This window comes from Crotalus tigris, unplaced genomic scaffold (genome assembly GCF_016545835.1).
Source record: "Crotalus tigris isolate CLP2741 ecotype Arizona unplaced genomic scaffold, ASM1654583v1 scf7180000018432.44079421565:4894166, whole genome shotgun sequence".
Taxonomy (NCBI): domain Eukaryota; kingdom Metazoa; phylum Chordata; class Lepidosauria; order Squamata; family Viperidae; genus Crotalus; species Crotalus tigris.
The window spans coordinates 3775834-3799073 of record NW_024096999.1 but is presented as its reverse complement, the minus strand read 5'-3'; the positions used below and the strand labels follow the sequence as shown (position 1 = coordinate 3799073).

The 23240-nt window shown below is 43.9% G+C and overlaps 1 protein-coding gene across 3 annotated transcripts in view; it reads right to left on the bottom strand.

The window, feature by feature from the left end:
* Positions 1-10747: 10747 nt before the first annotated feature.
* Positions 10748-23240, bottom strand: part of LOC120312133 (multidrug resistance-associated protein 9-like) — a 50622-nt gene continuing 38129 nt past the window's right edge. For 2 of the 3 annotated variants that reach the window (XM_039352444.1, XM_039352445.1), the window contains exons 24-29: positions 22035-22224; positions 20010-20169; positions 17034-17112; positions 16182-16295; positions 12682-12846; positions 11205-11586 (exon numbers count right to left, since the gene is read on the bottom strand). In XM_039352444.1, coding sequence (XP_039208378.1) covers positions 11521-11586; positions 12682-12846; positions 16182-16295; positions 17034-17112; positions 20010-20169; positions 22035-22224 — 774 coding nt within the window. In that variant the 3' untranslated portion in view covers positions 11205-11520. Of the gene's footprint in view, positions 10987-11204; positions 11587-12681; positions 12847-16181; positions 16296-17033; positions 17113-20009; positions 20170-22034; positions 22225-23240 lie in introns of those variants that run through there. The other variant, XR_005557797.1, reaches the window with a different exon arrangement.

The following is a 23240-nucleotide window of genomic DNA, read 5'->3' as shown; positions in this document are numbered from 1 at the left end:
TAAAACACAGGAAGCAAGCTATTTGTCTGCCAGCAGCCACACGGGAAGGATCACTTTAAACTGTCTTGGGGGTCTTTCTTATTGCTTCTCTTCAACAAAGGGGCAAAAAAAAATGTCTCCTGTAACTGGCTTGTTGGTTTAACGCCTCTCTGATTTTTCTCCACCCTGCTGCCTATCCTTCAACTTCCCCAGGTTGTGTGCAGACTTTATGGCTGTCAGACTCATTTCTAAAATGAAGATCATTGCAGGCAGAGCGGCTGTCATCCTTGCTTTCCTCCCCTCTAGTCATGTAACAACTCTGTAGATAAGAATTAACTTCAAAAAGGGCCAGCATTGAAGTTGTCATCAGAATATTTCTTCCTCCCATGGCAGAATTCCCTAGTCCCTTACAAATTCATTTTCCGTTCACTGAGCAACTCATTGTGAGTCTGCTTGTGTCGTGGCACTTGGAAAAGACCTTGGGGAAGAGGGCAACAAGACAGTTGCCAAGGGAATGATCAGAGAAGGGGCCACGTAGCCCTCAGCAATATAGTGGGCTGGGCAAAAGCTCAGAAGAGACCTCTCAGATTGTAAAGGAGATGGAGGGTGGGAAATTGTACTTTCAAGCTTGCAAGATTGATGCTGGCCTTGCAGGGGAAACTGGACAGGAAACACAGCTAGATGAGATAATTCTGCTTTATTGTAAAGCTACATCGATCGAATCTTGCCTGCAACTTTTTTCCTTCAGTCCACCGGAAAATCTTGCGAAGGCTCAGCTCGGTGCATTTATAACAGCAGTCTCCCCCCCCCCAAATAAAACTCCAAAACACAGAGAGAAAGAAGCCAGGAAAAACTCAGCCTTATCCTCCTGTGATGTCTCTAGATGACATCCTCTTCCTTTTTCTTTGTCTTGGGATATAGGTGGATTTTATTTTTATTTTTGGCAGTCTTGGAACCTTGCTGAACGCTGTTGGAACAATAAGCAATAGCACTTAGACTTATATACCGCTTCATAGCGCTTTTACAGCCCTCTCTAAGCAGCTTACATATTGCCCCCAACAATCTAGGTCCTCATTTTAACCGACCTCGGAAGGCTGGAAGGCTGAATCAACCTTGAGCTGGTCAGGATCGAACCGCTGGCAGTGGGCAGAGTTAGCCTGCAATGCTGCATTCTGAGCACTGCGCCACCACAGCTCACCTGCATTTGGAGGACAAGAACAGAGAGTAGTGCAACTAAAACAAATGAAATGTTCAAAACATCTTTTCCTTCCAATCCAACCCTGCTTACAAATGGGACGTGATCCTATACATTTTGTAGCATTCCGCACCTCGTTTCAGAGTTGTTAAGCCAGCCTTTTTTTTTTCTACCCAAAGTCCGTCTTCTTTGCTGCAGGAGGAGCAAAATCACCAAAGATTTTCAGGTCACGACAAATGGTTAAGCAAGGGACTATATGAGAGAGAGAGAGAGAGAGAGAGAGAGAGAGAGAGAGAGAGAGAGAGAGAGAGAGAGAGAGAGACCACCCACTCAACAAATTTAAAGGAGCTCAAAACTGAAAATCTGTTTTTATTCCCATCATGAAATAAGCATTGATTTTTTTTTCTTTTCTCTTCTTGCCTCTGGACATTTTGGGCCTCTCTGTACTTAGAAGGACAGACAACATTAATAGAATCTTGCAAGTCTGAAAGTACAAATCTTTCCCCCTCCTCTTTTTACAGCCTGGAAAGTTCGGGTTGACCTTTTCTAAGTTTCTTTCTTTTCCCGTTGTGCAGTTGAGGGCTCCCCCTTCCTTTAATCTGATCGTTCCCCAGACAGCCTCTCTTCTCTCATCTCTCAAGGACATCCTCACGTGCCATTGCAATATCCTAGCAGCTTCTGACCCTGTGTGAAATAAATCCCCAGATCAGAATAACCTAAAGAGCCATCGCTATTTGCACAGATGTTTTCTCCTGGAGCAGATGAAAAACGTCTTGCTTGCATATAGTTTGTTCCTTTTGTAAATCAGGTGAGCAATCCTTCGAACCTTTGAACTAATCGTCTTTAGGATGGAATCAAGAATTGATTGCAGAACAAGAGCTGAGCTTCACGGAAAGATGGACTGGTGTTTTCTGTGCAACTAATTGTGTTCTTTTTGCTTTCTTGGGCGCAGGTTACGTTTTCCACCTTCAGTTTGGAGCGGGTCACCAGGCTTTGGTGATGTGGTCAGAGAGACTTCTTGGGACTACATGCTACTGGGTGAGTGGGGATTCTTCACAGGGTATGTCCTGCCCAGCTTCAGGATCCTTTAACTATAACCAGCTATGTCGGTCAAAGATCAGGTAGTTTGCTCTTGAGTTGAATGAGGTTTTCTGTATTTTTAAATGGGGTGCTGGTGCTGGTGTTGATGGTGGTGGTGGCGGTGGTGGAGGAGGAGGAGGAGGGTGCTTGGTGCTCTCTGAGCTTGATGGTTTTCCTGCAGACATTTGATTACTCAATTAGGGAACATCATCAGTGTTAGAAGGGAGGGGGATTGTGGAAAGGAGGAGGAGGAGGAAGACGAGGGGAGGAGGAGGAGGAGGGGAGGAGGAGGAAGAGAGGAGGAAGAGGAGGGGAAGAAGAGGAGGAGAAGGAGGAGGAGGAGAAGGAGGGGAAGAAGAGGAGAAGAGAAGGAGGGAAGGAGGAGGAGAATGCGAAGGAGGAAAAGAAGGGGAGGAGGAGGAGGAGGAGGAGAAGGAAGAGGAGAAGGAGGGGAGGAGGAGGAGGAGGAAGAGGAGGAGGAGAGGAAGAGGAGGAGGGGAGGAGGAGAGGAGGAGGAGGAGGAGGAGGAAAAGGAGGAGAGGAGGAGGAGGAGGAGAAAGAGGGAAGGAGGAGGAGAATGAGAAGGAGGAGAAGAAGGGGAGGAGGAGGAGGAGAAGAAGGGGAGAGGAGGAGGAGGAGGAGGAGGAAAAGGAGGAGGAGAGGAGAGGAGGAGGTTGATGTCTTTCCCTTGCCCTTTCCGCAAAGAATTCAAGGGCTTTGGAAAAGGGCTAATCAGTGCTGGACATGATTGGGACTTCTCTTCCAATTCAGCACAATTTCAGTATATAGAAAAGAAAACAGGATAAACAATATCATGGCCGCCATCCCTTGCCAAGCATTGCGCCAGCTGATTTGTACGACGGCAATTTGCAACAACCCGCATTTCATAGTAAACCCTAAACTGTATTTTCATTCCTCTACCCAGATGACCTCACATCGTTTATTCATCTGGGGTAACAAATAAGAAAGTAAGGTCAGCAAGAGAACCAGGGTTAAGTAAGCCACAATCTCCCTTGGATAAATTAATACATTGGTGCTCAAATGTTGTGGACAGGCTATAAAAAAAATCAAAGGCATTTTTAATTTTTATCCAGCAACTCAATACATTCTGAGACCCTCTCCCTCAGTTCATTTAGTGACCGTTCAAAGTTACAACGGAACTGAAAAAAGTGACTTATGACTATTTTTCACTGTTACGACCGTTGCAGCATCCCCAGGGTCACGTGATCAAAATTGAGAAATGACTCATACTTATGACGGTTGCAGCATCCCTGGGGTCATGTGATCACCTTTTGCAACCTTTTGACAAGCAAAGTCACTGGGGGAAGCCAGATTCACTTAACAACCAGGTTACTACCTTATCAACTGCAGTGATTCATTTAACAACGGTAGCACGAAAAGTCGTAAAATGGGGCAAAATTCATTTAACAAGAGTCTCACTTAACAACAGAAAGTTTGGGCTCAATTGTGGTCATATGTCGAGGATTACCTGTACTGGGGGTGGTGTTGTCTTTCTTGCCCCATTTTCTTTCTCCAAACAACCTGGGAAGATAGACTTATCCCTTGCTTTAATTGCCCAGCATCTTTCTGCATTTTTAAAAGCTTTATGCCTCTGAATATCTAGATTTTGTAATCACTCCATAGAGCATTTTAGATTCCACCGAGGAATCATTTTTGACTGGTGACCTCTGAGCTTCCACCCCTGACTTAATCCGCAGAAAAAAATTCATTTGCATCCTGCTCGTTTCTCTGTCACTTTTCAGTTCGTGGTTTTTTTTTCTCTCTCTAAGTGATCTGCAGCCTTGACCCTTTGATTCTGCTGGATTTATATATTATCTTTCTGTTCTCAGCCAAGGAGGTAGCTAACCTGTTATTTAGAATTCCATTTGATGGAAAATTTACATGCTGAATAGCAGGACCGCAACTCTTGATCCGGGCTTAATTGACAGGCAGATCCACCCACATTTAATCGGAATGAGTTAAACACCAAGATCTATCATTTGGGTGGCATTTGGTCTCCTCCAGGGAGGCGAGCTAATGAACAGTTCTGATTCACCCTGAAGACAATTTGGTCAAGAAGAGACAATGGGAAGAGGAATGAGTGTGTAGGATCACATCATTTTTTTTTAAAAAAAAAATTTGGCGACAAAAGCAACAGAAGCCGAGGAACAAAAGAATAATTGCTTGCAGAATTTTATGGATCAGCGCATCTCTCTGCAATTTTTCAATCGATGGAATCGCTTCCATAGAAGTTGGAATCTGCTATGAGGAGGGAGAGCATCAGTTGTGCCTTTACAAATGGCAAATGTTTACAGGAATAAGTGTGGATCAAGATTATTGTGCTATCTGCACAAACCTGGTCAGAAATCAAAATTGCATATTGTTATTAATCCGTCCTAGATCTTGCAGCTCAGAAGGCGCACCATAAGATCATGGTTCCCCCCCCCCCGGCACGAATATATATATATATATATATATATATATATATATATGAAGCTGGTGTATATTTGCACTGAGAATCAAAAGGCAAGAAGTCACGGTGAAATATATATATATATTTCTTGACCATTGCTGCTCGAAGCACGAAGCTGAAAACACCAGCCTGAGGATGACGAATGGGACTTCGTTGAAACGTCGCCAAGACACTTCCAATTTTACACGGGAGAAAACCCGAACAACCAAAGACCTACACACAAACACCCGCGAAAACCTAGCTGGTGTATATTTGCACTGAGAATCAAAACGCAAGAAGTCACGGTGAAATAGGGTTGTATTTGGAGAAGACAGCAGGGAAAGATAAAAAGCTGCAGCCGATTCCCCCAAGAAACAGCACCAACTGCAGATAAGAGCTCTGACACAAAATGTAATTGTCCTATCACTTTTTACGGACACCGTTTCCTTCCAAAACTCTCTCCCCTTTCCACAACTTACAGGTGGGTCTTACAGATGGGACCAGCTTTTCCATTGTTGAGCAGGGTGTTTGTTAAGAGCATCGTGCCCAATTTTACCACCTATTTGCCCTGGTTGTTAAGCAAATCCCGTAGTTAAGTGATTCACAGAGTCATTAATGAACCCGCTTCTCCCATTGGCTTTCAATCAATCAGAACAGAGCTGGAAGAGATCTTGGAGGTCTTCTAGTCCAGCCCCCTGCTCAAGCAGGAGACCCTAGACCATTTCAATCAATCAATCAATCAATCAATCAATCAATCAATCAATCAACAATCAATCAGAATATAGCTAGAAGGGACCTTGGAGGTCTTCTAGTCCAGCCCCTGCTCAAGCAGGAGACCCTAGACCATTTCAATCAATCAATCAATCAATCAATCAACAATCAATCAGAATATAGCTAGAAGGGACCTTGGAGGTCTTCTAGTCCAGCCCCCTGCTCAAGCAGGAGACCCTAGACTATTTCAATCAATCAATCAATCAATCAATCAATCAATCAATCAGAACAGAGCTGGAAGGGACCTTGAAGGTATTCTAGTCCAAACCCCCTGCTCAAGCAAGAAACCTTGTACTTCTCATAGGTGGTCCTTCATGAGGCAACTGGACTTCCTTTGTTTTTCTTTGAAGATATTTCACTTCTCATCCGAGAAGCTTCTTCAGCTCTCTGCAGACATCCATCCTGCTAAAATGTCCTAGTTTCTTGTTCAGGTACAGACTGACAGTGGCCAACATCGACTGTAGAGAAATATTGTTGTGCCCAGATGGCTTTCATCTCCCCCCCCCCCGAAATCAATCAATCATCCCTCTTTGCACTTACTTCCCTAGTCCTGGTGTCATGTATGTTGCTTCTCCATTTATTATCCTTTATCTTCACTTGACTTTTTTTTCAGCTCCAGAAATCGCTGTCATTTATCACTGCCATCAGCAACAGCCCTTGAGAACATTGTCCTCTTGTATCAATGTCAGCCGGGCATCCAACAGCTAACCTGCTCTTTTGGGTTCTCCAGGAGCCTCCCTTGGCGCCCTCGCCTTGCCCGCCGGTTGGTTGAACTCTTCCTCGGTTGGGTAGCTGGCTGTCACGCTTGGCGTGAGTTCCCCGTCCAGGAAGGCTGTTCCTTCAGTTGCTCAATCATTGAAAAATGAGCCTGAACATATATGCCTGTTGCAACACACCAGAGAGGTGTCTCTAGGCCCCAAATAAGTCACAAAGGTTCTGAAGGCGCCGTCACTTATGCTTGGGGCAGTCCCCTAACGGGATTTTATGCTTTCAAAGGGAGGTTAAAAGGAAAAGGGTTGTGTTTGTTTAAGCTGATTTATTACCCATTAGAGCTGCAATGGATTAATCAATAGACTGATTAACCTAAAGAGTAAATGGTTGCAGATGTGCTGTTTGAGGAAAGAAGAAAAGCCAACGGGGAAGGACAGGGTTTATTTGCTTGTTTAATTTAACCCACTGGGGTCACAATCCATAGCAAGAGTCAAATGTATGATTTACACTGGGGAGTTGGGGGACAGTCATACCAGAGAGACTGGAAAGTTTTCTATCAATGTAGATAGGTCTGATCCAGATTGTGACTCCAACAAGGTCACAATTGGTAAAGGATCGACTTCAGTTGCATTTTTCCTTAACATTTCTAATTACTGTGATATATTAAGAGACCTTTCTTTGACTGGAGTGGTGGCCTAGAAGTTAAGGCAGTTTGTCTCCTATTCGGAAGGTTGAGAGTTCAATCCTAGGCAGTGACAGATATTTCTCTATCAGGGTGCAAAAAGAAAATATCTACTGTGAACTCCGTGTAGGTGTCAGGAAGGGCATCCAGCCAGTAAACGCTCAGCTCCACTCAGTCACCCTGATCTCACCTTGAAGCAAGAGATTACAGGGTCATTTAAAAAAATAGGAGACCTTTCTTCAGTTTACTACCTTCCAGAGAGATTTAGATGACCATTTCTAGAGTTCTCAGACAAAATGTCCAAAGGTTAAGGTGTGTGAAAATTGTATTCCAAAAGGATTGGAGGAAAATGGTTTACTTACCTTGCAACATTCAAATGTTTGTGAAACTCTGACCTTGGACTGCCTGACAAACTTGACTTCGCTTTTTGAACTTTGGACTGGATTTTAACTATTCTTCTGTGTGCGCCTGTTGAAAGCAAAACCACCCAGGCAAGATTTTTTTTTCCAAGAGATTTTGCTGATTTACATTCCTTCCCTTATCTGCCGTTATCTACTCAGTCTTGAGTAAATTGCTATTCTCAGCTCGCTGCTGTCTGTGTGAGTTTGAAGCCTGAAACAGGCCAATATCCGTTCTATCTTTTCCCAAAACAATTTCCCAGCTGCAACATCTTCATCTTTGGGATAGCCATGTTAGAAGAAGATTAGTTCTCAGGGGCTTTTCAAGAAAGATTTGATAGTGTCGGGCGATCTCTGTGAGAACATAAGAGCCTCACTGGATTAAGGAAAAGGACTATCTAACATAATATGGACCTGTACAGCTGAGATGCTCATAATTAGGATATGAGAATGATCATATTTTTTCACGATTGGAAACTCATATTAGGCATGCTTGCATACCAGAATATGAAATCAAGCAGGTGTGTTGTGTTTATTTGAATCTAGATTGATTTCACTTGAGTAGCGACTTGATAATCTTCTTTAGGTAGAGATTGCAATTACTTCTAGAAGTTATAATTGCTACAGCATTTAATCTCCACGTTTGGAAATCTTAAGCATCCGTGACTTTGGAAATATATGCGGTGGAGACGAGGAAGGCTGTGCCTTTCTGAGCACATTCAGTGACCATGAAATAGTGGTTGATAATTGAAAGAAGGGAGATAGATCAGGAAGACCAATGGCAGTGTAAGAAATGGTGTGTCTTGAAAAGGAGCATGGTTCTGAACAGTCCATACTGCAACAATTTGGCGAATCCAAATGACCAATGCTTTAGCTCAGTGAACCCCAACCTTTCCAGTTTGGTGGCCTGCCCAGACAGGGTGGGGGAGACGGGGCTGTTCCGTGTGAGTGGTAGGTGTGCAGATGAGTGTGCACAGTTCCATTTGTGCAAGTGGGTGTGCATATAGTTCTATTTGGGCAAGCTAACACAAATGGAGCTTCAGGTGTGGGTAGGAGTGCCCGCCGCTCATGCAAGTGGAGCTTGCATGAGTGTGAGTGCCCACTGCTTGTGCAAGTGGAGCTTTGTGTGTGTGAGTGCCCACCGCTCATGCAAGTGGAGCTTTGTTTGTGTGTGTGAGTGCCCACCGCTCATGCAAGTGAAGCTTTGTTTGTGAGTGTGAGTGCCCACCGCTCATGCAAGTGGAGCTTTGTTTGTGTGAGTGCCCACCGCTCATGCAAGTGGAGCTTTGTGCGTAATCAGGAGCGCCTGCTGCTCATGCAAGTGGAGCTTTGTGCATGATCAGGAGTGCCCACTGCTCATGCAAGTGGAGCTTTGTGTGGAGTGTGACTGCCCACCGCTCGCACAAGTGGAGCTGCGTGGATGCACACTCACCCGCCCCTTGCATGGACCAGTTCTGAACAGGCTGTGGCCCAGTGGTTGGGGACCCTTGCTTTAGCTAGTGAGCTAGCATTCCTCCAAAATATACAGTTTCTTTCAGCAGGGAACATTCTGCTAGATCAGTTCTCCTGCAGGAAACATATAATGCTCTGTTTGGATAATTCCAGCACGGCCGATGAGTCATGCCAGTTGCTATCCATTTAACAGGAGGAGGTGCTGGTTTGTTCTCTTCTGCACCTGATCCTGCAACATCTGAAGACAGCCCATGTAATTGTAGCTACATTAGGCCATGATGTTCCCACTCCAGCATTCATTAGGAACATTTTAGACTCTCAGTACGGCACTATTGTTCGTGATTCAAAGGCAGCCTCTAGTAGGCTGTTCATGCTAAAAAGAAACAAAAGGAGTTGCCGAATAGTAATGGTAGTAGTAGTAGTAGTAGTAATATACTGACATTTAAAGCCAGATATGAATGTAGGAATATTATTTGTACACAATAAAATGGCAATGAGTTAGCAATCTGGGGGCAATAAAACCATGGGAACAAGCAAATATTAATTAAATGGCTATATTTATCCTTCCCAATAGGACTGTTTGTTATTCTGTACGAATAGCGGAAAGATAAATCAGCGTGACCAGGGATGGCTTTGCCAGGTAAAAGAGTTCCCTTTAAAAACTAACAATCGAGGTCAAGCTTACGACTGGTCCCTTACCCTATTTACAATGCAGATCTTGTGTTCATTAGCAATGCAGCTGTTTATAATAATCTAATCTAATCTAATCTCATAGAGAATACAGGGAATCTTCGATTTACAACAGTTCATTTAGTGGCTGTTCCAAGTCACAACAAAGACTGCAAAAAGGGACTTATAACCGTTTTGCACACTTACGACCGTTTCCGCATCCCCGGAGTCACGTGATCAAAATTCAGACGTTTGGCAACTGACTCACAGTTATGACGATCGCAATGTCCCGGCGTCATGTGATCCCCTTTTGCGACATTCTGACGAGCAGAGTCAACGAGGGAAGCCAGATTCACTTAACAACTGAGTTATTAACTTGACAACTGCAGTGATTCACTTAACAACTGTGGCAAGAAAAGTCATAAAAGGGGGCAAAACTCACTTAAATATGTCTCACTTAGCAACAAAAGATTTGCGACTCAGTTGTGGTCGTAATTCAAGGAAAACCTGTAAGAGAGGTTTGTATGTTATCGGGCCCAATTCAGCCTTTGGAAAACTGTTCTACAATTCATGGATTGCAATGAGGCTTTTAAACTTACTATATGTTGGGATTAGTTTTGGTTATAAGGCCTGGGAGATTTAAAATCTCCACCTGGATCGTGCCCGTCTCCTTTTATTACTGGATACACCAAAAGCTAGGGACAAAAACTGCTTCCTGCAATTCGGCAGAGCTGCTTAAATCTAAGCCTCACTGAAGTCAGTGAATCAGACGATCTAAGACAGTACAAGATTGCTACCAATAAGGTGACCAACCATCCTCCTTTAGGGAGGACAGTCCTCCTTTTGTAATTTCTGTCCTCCCTCGAAAAGTGTCCTCCTGCATGTCCTCCTTTTCGATATTTGAAGACTAATCTGCAGGGCTTTTTTTCCCCCCTCACAGAACGCTTAGAACGGCATTCCGGCACCTTTTTTTTGATGGTTTTTTTTCAACTTTTGCATGAGCTGTGCTACTCTCCCTATTGGCTTTCGAAAGTCAATAGGAATTGCTGCTGAGCGCGCCAAAACATCCGGCTGGCAAACTTGGCACGTGCAAGTTGTCTGTATTATTGTTGCAATGAATAAAATGTTTCTTTTATTTATGATATTTTTTTCTTCAATTTATTTGTGTCCTCCTTTTCATAGTAAAAAAGTTGGTCACCTTACTACCAAGGATATATGGATGCTTCCTTCAAAGAAAAATTCTGCATTTTTGGCTTGGTTTTGAAAGTGATAATTGTCATTACTTGTGCAAAGAGCCATGGAAAGACACAGGACTGGCATCACAAGACAAGATAGGAAGACCTGCACATGGATTGGAGAACAAACAAAAGTATACGATGCCATCGAGGGAGTAAAAGAATTGAAATGGAAATGGGCCGGTCTCAAAACAAGAAGAATTAAGGGCAGAAGGACCAAGACAGTCATAGAATAGTTCCCACTTGATCGAAAGAGACCTAGAACAAGATGGATCGATGACATCAGCAAGTATGGCGGGCCCAGTTGGCGAAAGAAAGCTCAAGACTGTATCGGTTGGAAACATGTGGAAGAGGCCTTCATCCTGCAGTGGACAGACAATGGTTAGAATTGTGATTAAACTGTGCTAAGGTCAATGAAACTTTAGTTGGAGCCAACTACATTTGCAATTGGTTACACTGGAACATATTCAAGTCTAATGGATTGCAGATGGTTCAGTATTCAGGTTTTCATCCCACCCTTGCATTGGAGACCAATGTACCAGAGAAGCATGTTTTCTTTGCACATGAGACGGTGGCTACTTTTATTTTTGAAACGCCAAACACAAGATGAAAGCAACTTGTTGGACACACAGCTCATGGTGCTTCTTTCCATTTTCCTCGGCACATTCTCTGTTTTAATTGCCTGCTTCATGCCAGCTTCGGAACTCACCAAGCAAGACGGGGATCAACGGTGAAAAGTCATAATACCTGTGGACAGGCCGGGTGAGTTAAGCATGTATTCTCCATTGGCTGCCTTCCTCCCTGCAACGCCTCAATTGTCCAAAGTCCACCTGGAAAGCGCTGCTGGTGCTGCTGGTGGTCTTGCCTTCCTCTGATGGGGGTTTTCCTGGCCGTGGCTAAGCCACAGGCAAATGAAAATTGGGATGTTTGAAAATTTCTTTTGGCTTGCCGAAAGTAACAACCTGAAAATAATCAGGAGTGAAATATAAGAAATGTCAGGTACATTAGCAAATGTCAAGTATGAAGCAAGTGTACAGAGAGTTCCCTGAATGCATTTAAAAGTTGTCTGGGGGAAGGAGAAGAGGGACGAGTGGGGGAGGAATCCAGGAGGGCTCAATAAGAGAAAACCGTTGACTTGTTCTGAGCCTTCATTGTGGATTGGGTTTGCCCTGGGTGCTCCTTTATTGTATTGTGCTCCTTTTCTAAAACAGAACTCATGATCGGGAATATGTGCAATCTGCCATAGATTCCCATCTCTCTGGAGTCCTTGGCGCCCTCTGAGCGTGGTTGTTTTCTTGCAGACATTTCATTACCCAACTTCGCAACATTATCAGTGCTAGAAGGCAGTGGGGTTTGTAGGGAGGAGGAGGAGGAGGAGGAGGAGGAGGAGGAAGAAAGAAGGGTTGTGGGGTCATTGGTGTTCTCTGAGCTTGGTTGTTTTCTTGCAGACGTTTCATTACCCAACTTTGTAACATTATCAGTCTAGAAGGCAGTGGGGTTTGTAGGGAGGAGGAGGAGGAGAACGAGGAGGAAGAGAGAACGGGTGTGGGGTCATTGGTGTTCTCTGAGTGTGGTTGTTTTCTTGCAGACATTTCATTACCCAACTTTGTGACATTATCAGTGCTAGAAGGCAGTGGGGTTTGTGGAGAGGAGGAGGAGGAGGAGGAAGAGAGGAGGGATATGGGGTCATTGGTGTTCTCTGGGCTTGGTTGTTCTCTTGAAGACGTTTCATTACTCAACTAGATAACCTCATCAGTGCTAGCTTCCTATCTCTTTAGTTCATGTTAAGATTATTTGCATTCATTTTTGTATTTTTCTCCTAATATTATTTGGGTGCCTACTGGGGTGTTGGTTATGAATAAAGTGCATTTCACCCTTTAAGTATTGTTTACTTAAGAGAAAAATAAATCATTTTCCCTTTTCTGCAAAATGAATCCTTATTGTTTAAAAAGGACCCAAAAGAATACTTTTCTGAAAATAATCCCAATGTCTAATACATCAGTTACTTGATAAACTGGGTCTTCTGTCGATTTCCCCCCCCCCCCCCGGTTCAATACCTTGCCTTTATCCAGCACCAAAATGCGGTCGCACTCTTTAATGGTGTTGAGGCGGTGTGCTATTGTCAAGACTGTGCAGTTTACAAATGCTTCTTTATTGGCCCTCTGAATCTGCGTATCTGTCTCGGAATCAATAGAAGCAGTGGCTTCGTCAAGGAGGATAATCTGTGGGAAGAATTCAAACAGGTTGGGCGATTGTCTTCTTTTTCTACAAGGGCAAGCAAGGAAAAGTAAATGAATGTTGGCACACAAAAGTAGCCAAGGCAACTCGCCAACTGGAGGCCTGATGCACAAAGATGGTCTTACAATGACTGTTTCTGGAGATTCTCAGTCATCCAGATCATGATTGTCCCAAAGGCGCTTTTTCAAAAGGACTTTGCTTTTTCCTTGACGACGCTTTGCTTCTCATCCAAGAAGCTTCTTCAGTTCTGACTGAATGGTGGAGGAACATCTTTTTTACATTGTGGTGACCAAAACTGGATGCAGTATTCCCAGTGTGGCCTTACCAAGGCATTGTAAAGTGGTATTAATACTTCACGTGATCTTGATTCTATCCCTCTGTTCATGCAGCCTAGCACTGTGTTGGCCTTTTTGGCACCTGCAGCACACAGCTGGCTCATATTTAAGGGATTGTCCACTAGGACTCCAAGATCCCTCTCACAGTTACTACTATTGAGCAAGGTACCCCCTATACTATACCTGTACATTTGGTTTTTCTTGCCTAAATGTAGAACGTTACTTTACAGAGAAGAGCAACAAAGATGATTAGGGGACTGGAGGCTAAAACATACAAGGAATGGCTACTGGAATTGGGTATGTCTAGTTTAACGAAGAGAAGGACGAGGGGGGACAGGATAGCAGTGTTCCAAAGAACACTGCCACAAAGGGGCTGCCACAAAGGGGCTGCCACAAAGAAGAGGGAGTCAAGCTGTTCTCCAAAGCACCTGAAGGCAGGACAAGAAGCAACGGATGGAAACTAATCAAGGAGAGAAGCAACTTAGAACTAAGGAGAAACTTCCTGACAGTTAGAACAATTAACCAGTGGAACAACCTGCCTCCAGAAGCAGTGAATGCTCCAACACTGGAAGTTTTTAAGAAGAGACTGGACAGCCATTTGTCTGAAATGGTACAGGGTTTCCTGCCTGAGCAGGGGGTTGGACTAGATGACTTCCAAGGTCCCTTCCAACTTTATTATTATTACTATTATTAGTATTAGTATTATTATTATCTGTTCATTAGCACTCTTACTGAGAGTTGTTGAAGCCCCTTGGAAATTTATAACACCTGAATAATGTTATAGTGAATAGTTCCACACCCATTTGCATGATTCAGGTGACTCTGAGGACACAGATAAACCTCTAAGTGGCCTCCAGGACTCTCAGAAAGAGTGCTAACGACCAGATGACTACAAGGAATATAAATCCTTCCATCCCCCACCATTCAGTCAGAACTGAAGAAGCTTCTTGGATGAGAAGTGACATGTCCTCAAGGGAAAACAAAGTCCAGTTGCCTTTTGAAAAAGCACCTTTGGGTTTTACAATGACGGTAATGCATTGACGAATTGCGGTCGGCTTAGTTTGGAATTAAGGTGCTGTGTGAACCTAGCCATAGTAACCTGTGCAGATGACACATGTTGCACAAACATAGATTTGAGAGGAGATGTAAGGGCTTTTCGGTGAGGTACTGAACAGCAAAATGTCAGAACAAATATTTTTGGAACGAAAAGCAGTATGCCAAGCAGAGATACAGAGTAAACCTGTTGTTCCTTAGAGCCTATTTAACCAAACAAATATTTGGATTCCTTATTAACAAGATCAGGTAGAGTTGACATTTGGCACATGGAGCCTGCTGGCCCTTTAAACAACAGCACCATCTTCCTTTTGCAGAAAGAATGGCAGCCCCAGGGACAGCAGTGGCTGGAAAGGGAACAGAACGAGGCCTCTTGAATAGACCAGAATTGGTTGGAATAGCGGTAGGGCTGTTCTACCTGACCAGATGAACAAAATAAAATAAAAACATTATTATGATAGTGTTGGAACTGCAGTATAATTTAAACAGTCCATCCTTTGAGTGAGGTGAAACCAATCACCAAAACGAGTGTTTAAATATTTCAACGAGTCTCTTAAATATGCAAACAATTGCTTAAATAAAACACAGAGTAAGGCCCCTTAGAAAAAAAAATCAGAGTAAAGTTAGGATGAGGGCCCGATAAAATTACTGAAGAGAGCTTCTATAGAGCCAGGTGCTGGGAAGCTCCCTCCACTTTCATAACTGACCATAACAGAATAACAGAATTGGAAGGGACCTTGGAGGTCTTCTAGTCCAACCCCCTGCTCAGGTAGGAAACCTTATACCATTTCAGACAAATGGCTGTCCAGCCTCTTCTTAAAAACTTCCAGTGTTGGAGCATTCACCGCTTCAGGAGGTAGGTTGTTCCACTGGTTAATTGTTCTAACTGTCAGGAAATTCCTCCTTAGTTCTAGGTTGCTTCTCTCCTTGATTAGTTTCCATCCATTGTTTCTTGTCCTGCCTTCAGGATGGAAGACAACAAGAAGACTCGCCCTTGTGCTGGGCCAGGCCCAAAAGGGTCCATCAGAAGTCCCAATATCCTCCAAAGAGTCACGACACTTCAAAACCTGATTAGATTTGTGAAGAAAGCCTTTTTGCATAGATACACTGGGTCATCAGCTTTCATCCAAATCTGATCTGAACTGACCTGGTTCATCTGAGCTGAGTTGGAGATTTGGTTGAGTCAAATCCTCAATCTAAACCATTGCTGAACTCCAGAATCACTCCTGCTTCTGCTTAGAGCCTTGTTTTGTGCATAATCTATATAAACACCAGGGATATAATCTAACTTGCCTTTAAATAAGAGCTGTGGTGGTGTAGTGCTTAGAATGCAGTACTGCAGGCCGACTCTGCCCACTGCCAAGAGTTCGATCCTGACCAGTTCAAGGGTGATTCAGCCTTTCATCCTTCCGAGGTCAATAAAATGAGGACCCAGATTGTTGGGGGCCATAGGCTGATTCTAAACCGCTTAGAGAGGGCTGTAAAGCACTGTGAAGCGATAGATAAGTCTAAATTCTATTGTTATTGCTATCTAAGCCACGGTGGTGCACTGGTTAGAATGCAGTACTGCAGGCTAATTCTGCCGACTGCCAGCAGTTTGATTCTTACCAGCTCAAGGTTGACTCAGCCTTCCATCTTTCCAAGGTCAGTAAAAAGGAGGACCCAGATTGTTGGCGGCAACATGCTGACTCTGTAAACCGCTTAGAGAGGGCTGTAAAGCACTGTGAAGCGGTATATAAGTCTAAGTGTTATTGCCGAGTGCTAAATAGTAGTGTCATAGCATCATAGGACTGGAAGGGACAGCATTTTAATGTCCCTTCACCATAACTGCAAAACTAGCTGAAAAGGCAGACTGAACAATCTTTTAGCTTCAAGAGACTCTCAAGTATTCAAGACCAGCCGGAATAAAGTCAAATCCGGGCAGGACTCACTTTTGAGTTTCGCAGGAGGGCTCTCGCCAGACAGAGCAGCTGTCGTTCCCCCACTGAAAAATTTTCCCCGTTTTCGACCACTTCTGCCTCCAGCTTTCCTGGTAGTTTGGAAATCTAAAGCAAGAGGGGGGAGAAAAGGAAAACACCCCTTAGCTGAAACGTTCTCTTTGATGCTCACAATAGTTGAAGGCGGGTCAGGGGTTTTAACAATTATATTGGCGCTTCTCTGTTGGGGAAAGTGATGCAGGTGTAAATGGAGCGTGCGGTAAGTGATGCAAATGCTAGGTGACAGGCGGGGGGGGGAAGGCAGGCAAACGGGAGAAAGGCACAGCAGAGAGAGAGAGAAAGAAAGAGAGAGAGAGAGAGAGAGAAATGATCCGTGTAACATTTTGCAGAGCAACCAACATCTAGGGATTGAGGACACCTCCTTTCTCCAACAAATAATCTCCATTTGATGGTGAAATATTATAGAATAAGTAGATAAACTTGATTCATTCTTAGAGAGGTGAACAGTTGCCTTCTGGTGTTAAAGGATCCAATGATAGATAACTTGTTTGAATCTCTCTCTCTCTCTCTCTCTGTCTCTTTATCTCTCTCTTTATATCTTTATCAATCTATATCTGTATCTATATCTATAGATATATAGTTATACAGATTCAGAAATACCTGTATCTGTATCTATATAGATCTCTCTCTCTTTCTGTCTCTACTGTCTCTCCATCCATCTTTATATCTATCAATATTATCCCGATCTCTGTCGATCTAACAATCTATTGATCTATTCATTCAAGTGCTGTCTTTTTTTATATAACCAGCAAATCATAATGCACAGTGTCAAAAACATAAACATACCTTGTTCTTCATAAACGTCTGGTTCAGAACTTGCCAGATTTGATCATCAGTGTGGTTAAGAAAAGGATCTAAGTTGTACCTGCAAGTTAGGAATTGGTTCCAAAGAAATAAATCGTGCACGCCAAGGAAAACATAACTCTAGTATTATTAGTAGGCTGTCCTAGTGCTCATGATTATTTTGCAAATCAGGCTAAATGCACAGAGGTGGAATCAAACTCTACTAAGAAGGTTCCAGAAGTAGAATCTTTGGATGGCTGAAGTTGGAAAAATACTGGGGTGATGGTGATGTTATCCATTCACTTGTGTTCGACTCTTGGCGATTCTATGGACCAGGTCTCTCCACATCTTCCGATCTTCCACTACTTCTTTGAGTTGTTCTATGCTCTGGCTGGTGTCAGCTAGGCTATTTGGTAAATTAATATATAATATTGCCTCTATTTTTTTCACTTATGCTGTACATACTTCAGAGAAACCCATTCTTGATGGAAGTCAAAAGAGATAATGTACCCTTGCATTCCCCCCCCCCCAAAAAAAATCAAACGACCAAGTTTCCAATCCTTTGTTATTGTTGAGAGGGAATGCTTGCAACCACGTGGCTTTCCACAATATTTTTCATGAGGATAATGAAAACAATCTTATGTCCCAATATGGTTGGTTTGAGTTGAAATAGCCCTTTTAGTGCAAAGCAGCTACGAACACTGGTTTAGCATAAGGTGATCCAGTAGCAATCATTTATGGAATTAGCGGCAGGATGTGGCTTTAGCCAGCATTAAATTCCATAAGCCACCTTATGGCTTAACGTGGTGATGAATCTATTGACTGTGTTTGCATATAATATAATGGAGAACTGTGTGGGATGAGTTTTCATAACCAGCCCAGCAAAGAGGCAGGAAGACCAATAAGCCCAGGGGATAAAGACCATTACAAGGCTTGGCCCTCTCCCAATTTAATCAACAGAGTCATTATAACTCACAATGCAGGAGAGCCTCACCATAAGGTTTAAAGACCAGCACTGATTAGACCCAGGACCTGGTTTTCATTTGCCCAGGGGATGTGTGGGTGTGATGGCGAGAGGAAACAAATGGGAAAGAGAAAAATGGAGTATTAAGGGAGTAGGAGGTTCAAAATAGGTTTCTCGATGCTGGAAAAGAGCAAAGCAGGAGGAAAAAATAAATTCAAAATAAGCCTGCCTTCTGTTTGTTTGGTATAGGATCCCTTAGAACAGGGGTGTCAAACTCAACTTCACTGAGGGCTGCATCAGCATTGCGGTTGCCCTTGGGGAGCCAGGTGGGTGCAGCCAGGGTGGGTGCGGCCTACTGGGTGAGTGTGGCCAGTTCTACATCGTTCGCGTCAAGGGTGCGTGTGCGGGTCTGGGCAGGAGTGGGACCGATCTGAGGGTCTCTAGAAGAAGGGGGTAGGACCGGGGCAAGTGCCAAGGCATGGTCCATTTCTTCATTCCTCACAAAAGGTGACAACTCCCCAGCATGCACCCAGGGGGTAGTGCCGACGTGGCAGGGGCTGGTTCCTCACTGTTTCCAGACGGCCTTGTGGAGCTAAGACTGAATGCCTTTCAGCATAGATGGCCACCACTGATTTATGACCATTTTTCACACTTACGACTACTACAGCATCCCCAGGGTGACGTGACCAAAATTTGAACACTTGGCAACTGTCATATTTATGACAGTTGGGGCATCCCGGGGTCATGTGATCCCCTTTTGCGACCTTCTCCCGAGCAAAGTCAACGGGGAAGCCCCATTCGCTTAACAACCATGTTACTAACTTAAGGAGCGCGTGATTCACTTAACAACTGAGGCAAGAAAAGTTGTAAATTGGCTCAGAACTCACTTAACAGCTGTCTCGCTTAGCAACAGAAAAGTTGAGCTCAATTGTGGTCGTAAGTCAAGGACTACCTGTATTATACACCCTCCTACCAAGGAAATTATTTCTTCACCTTTTATTTTTCTCCTTGCCTTCTTGAAAAAGGCTAAGATGGAGCGACCAACCCCGTCATCCCAAGGACCCAGAGAGGATCCAAATGCACTTATCATAAAAATGATCCCAGAGTTTGGATCTTAAAAGATAAGAGATGAAATAGCAGCCAGTCAGTTGAGGAGCGCTTGGGTGCAAATCACGGCATTTTCTTCTTCTTCTTTTTTAAAGAGGTCTAATGAATCACACAGAGCCATCTTTTATAGCCTGTCTGTCTAGTCACCCTAATTTGTAATCCAGAGATCATCAATCCTCCGGATTCCTTTTAAAAGAGGGCCTGGAAACCATCTTTAATGGTCTGCTTTTGCTTTGGCAAGAGCCGAGGTGGCGCAGCAGTACTGCAGGCCACTTTAGCTGACTGTGTTCAGCAGGTCAGCGGTTCAAATCTCACCGGCTCAAGGTTGACTCAGCCTTCCATCCTTCCGGGGTAGGTAAAATGAGGACCCAGATTGTTGGGGGCAATGTATGTATGTATATATATATATATATATATATATATATATATATATATATACACATTTCTTACTGGTGTACGCCGCTTAGAGAGTGCTTGCACTTAAAGCGGTATATAAGTCTCATAAATAAATAAATAAATAAAATCTAAAAGTAATGGAAACCCTGAAGATTTTACTCCGCTAGTCATTGCCAACTCTAGGGGGCACTGATCATCTCCGTTTCAAGGCCATTGACCCAGCACTGTCCAAAGACTTTTCCCTGGGTCATGTGGGTCATGTGGTCATGGGGCACTTTTCCTTCCCACCAAAGTGGTACCTATTTATCTACTCGCATTTGCATGCAAGAGCTGGAGCTAGGACGGGAACTCACCCCCTCGCATGGTGCTGGAGTCTTAAACCTGCCTGGATTGCCAGTTTTCCAGCTGACAAACCCCATGTCTTAATTACTGAGCCACTTCACTGCCCCTCCCTCCACCCCCCCCCCGAAAAAAAATGGCAGGAAAGGTTAATGGATAATGGCAACAGCTACCTTATTGTACCTACAAACAGAACAGGATCTTGCGGGATGATGGACAGCTTTGAACGTAAAGATTCCAGGCTAATGCTGCAGGAGTCAATGCCGTCAATGACAATCGTGCCAGACGTTGGTTCCACGAGTCGAAACAGAGCAGCCCCCAAAGAGGACTTTCCTGCAAGATTTGAACAATGCCAACCTGGGTCCCTTTTAAATGAGCTTTCCCCATCATTTAAAAAAATCTGCCAGGCCAAAGATGCCAGCGTCCGAGGGCCAAGAAATATTTTTTCTGGAAATCTAGTGCAAGAGAATTTAGATTGCTCTTTAGATTCTACACTGCAAAACGTAGAGTGTCCCAAAAGTCTCAGTGCAGGTTTAAGCTTTAAAAGCTTCTCATTTTAGTGCAGTGTCGAGCTTTCAAAGCTTAAAAATGGCATTAAACCTTCTGGGACACCCTGTTTGTGTTACTAGGATTAGAAAGAATAAACTGGATATGGCAAACTATTTGATTAAAGAACCTTCCGTTCTTGAAACAGGCTGTGTCGAACCTCAGAATGGATCTGTTTTGAGTTTTTTTTTTAAAAAAAGTCTATTCTTTCAAGTTGGATTATTCCACGATGGGAAAATTTTTGCAGATCTCTATAATGCAAGATGACCTCGAGGAAGCCCACTTTCTTGTCGAAAGTAACGACAGCATTTTTCGTCTGTCATCAGGGATGTTTCTTGGAGGGGGGAATACGTTTTTCTACTTCTGCATATGCCAGGATGTGTTGTCCCAAGCTCTCTTCCCTCCTGGTTTTCCACTAGAGCAGGGGTCTCCAACCTTGGCCACTTTAAGACTTGTGGACTTCAATTCTGTGGCTGGGGAACTCTGGGAGTTGAAGTCCACAAGGCTTAAAAGTTGCCAAGGTTGGAAGTCCCTGCACTAGAAAAAGTACAGCAAGAGCACAGATTCAAAAGATTTGGGAACCAAAGAGAGGGAGGGAGGGAGGGAGGGAGAGAGAGAGAGAGAAAGGGGGAGGGAGACAGGGAGGGAGACAGAGAGGGAGGGAGAGGGAGAGAGAGAAAGGGGAAGGGAGGGAGGGAGGGAGACAGGGAGGGAGGGAGAGAGAGAAGGGGAGGGAGGGAGACAGGGATGGAGGGAGACAGGGAGGGAGGGAGAGAGAAAGCGAGAGGGAGACAGAGGGAGGGAGAGGGAAAGAGAGAGAGAGAAAGGGGGAGGGAGGGAGAGATGAAAGGAGGGAGACAGAGGGAGGGAAGGAGAGAGAGGGGGAGAGAGAAAGAAAGAGGGAGGGAGATGAGAGGGAGGGAGAGGGAAAGAGAGAGAGAGAGAAAGGTGGAAGGAGGGAGGGAGGGAGACAGAGGGAGGGAGGGAGGGAGAGAGAGAGAGAGAGAGAAAATAAACCTGAACAACCGGATAAATTTGTTTGAAGGCTTGTAGAAGTGCAACTGGCCCCATATATCATCATCACTTTAAATGAATTTAAACTGAATCTGATAGATTCAGATTACCTCAAATTCTCACCCGTCTCACCTGTTACTTAATCTCTGAGCTCTTCCTCCTGTCTCCCAAGGTCATTCTCACATACCATTACAAAACCAAAGGCTGCCATTCCTTGCTAAAAGTAAGAACTACCATATATGCCGGCGTATTAGGCGACCCGGCGTATAAGACGACCCCCGTCTTTATAGCCGGGCCGCATTCCTAGAACATCGTCTTATACGTCGGAAACTACCAGTATTTCCGGCGTATAAGACGACTCGGCGTATAAGACGACCCCCGTCTTTGGCGCTGATTTCAGCGCTCGCGGAAGTCGTCTTATACGCCGGCATTTACGGTATATCTAGGACAAAATTGATTTTTTTTTAATTGTTTAGTACAATGTATGGCCTCCGCCAGTTCAGGTTAAAAAAGTTATTTGCTGACTTTCTCGGTCTTTACAATGCCTGCCCATTTACTCCCATATCTGAGTAAATCATAGAGAAACGGGCATTTCATTATCAGTACAACGTACAAGCGATCGATAGAATAGATTGTACCTGAACCGGTCCTGCCAATGATCCCAATTTTTTCTTTAGCTTGAATGTGGATGTTGATGTCATGGAGGACAATAGGACTATTTTCCCGGTATTTCATCTGATAGTTCTTGAAAATGATTTCCCCCTTATCGGGCCAGTCTGGGGGAGGGGTGACCACTGGAGGGGTCTCTGATCCCTCCGGAGTGCATTTCTGAAGGAAACAAAGAAAGAACATCTGGAATCCGTATCCGTCAGAACCAAAGTTACGGGTGCTAACGCTACTTTTATTATAAAGTTTCCGTAACGGAATATTGTAAATCTGAATGCATGTCTTCCCTCTTTTCCTTTATCTCCAAGAGAACTAGGGAGCATCAAAAGTGGGATGCTTCCTTAATTTACATTTCTGCTTTCCACTCAAATTTCTTTTGTTTGACCTGTTTCTTATTTGGGCCTTTTTCTTTCTGTTTCTCACGATTATTGCTACTACCCATTAGGGCAGTGGTTCTCAACCTTTTTAATGCCGCGACCTCCAACCGGTCGTAAGTCGAGGACTACTCAACCGGTCGTAAGTCGAGGACTACTCAACTGGTGCAGCACCGTTTGCAGAATGGGACTTTTGGCGGGCTCAGCAGGGCAGAGACAGCCTGGACAACTCCTATTGGCTTTTGAAAGCCAATAGAATTAGACTCTATTCAAGAGATTGTATTCTATTGGCTTTCAAAAGCCAATAGAATAAAAGGGAGTAGCACAGCTAAGGAAAAGGGAAAAAAAATGGCGGACTGCGTTGTTTGGCGACCCCCGTGAAATGGTCGTTCGACCCCAAATGGGGTCCCGACCCACAGGTTGAGAACCACTGCATTAGGGTATCATAGTAACTTTAGTTAGAGATTGGAATGACCAGAAACTGGACATTTTCATAATTCGAGGCTCATACTGTTTGTTGTAATTTATGACATTGATCCAAGAGACATTTTAAAAATAATATTGTGGGGATAAATTTATGAACAAGAACACCCCCCCGCACGCCCAAATAACCCAGTTCTCTTTCACCTAAGATTTAAAACCGATGTTTGGTGTAATTATAGCAGTGGATACTTGACATTTGAGTCACTCTCAGTTGTAAGAAGAAATGGAAAATGGGATTTATAAACTAGAAAATGCCAACTCGATACTGTGTCTACACCAGCATTTCAACCAACGTCTATTGATTTATGCCTTCGTGTTCTC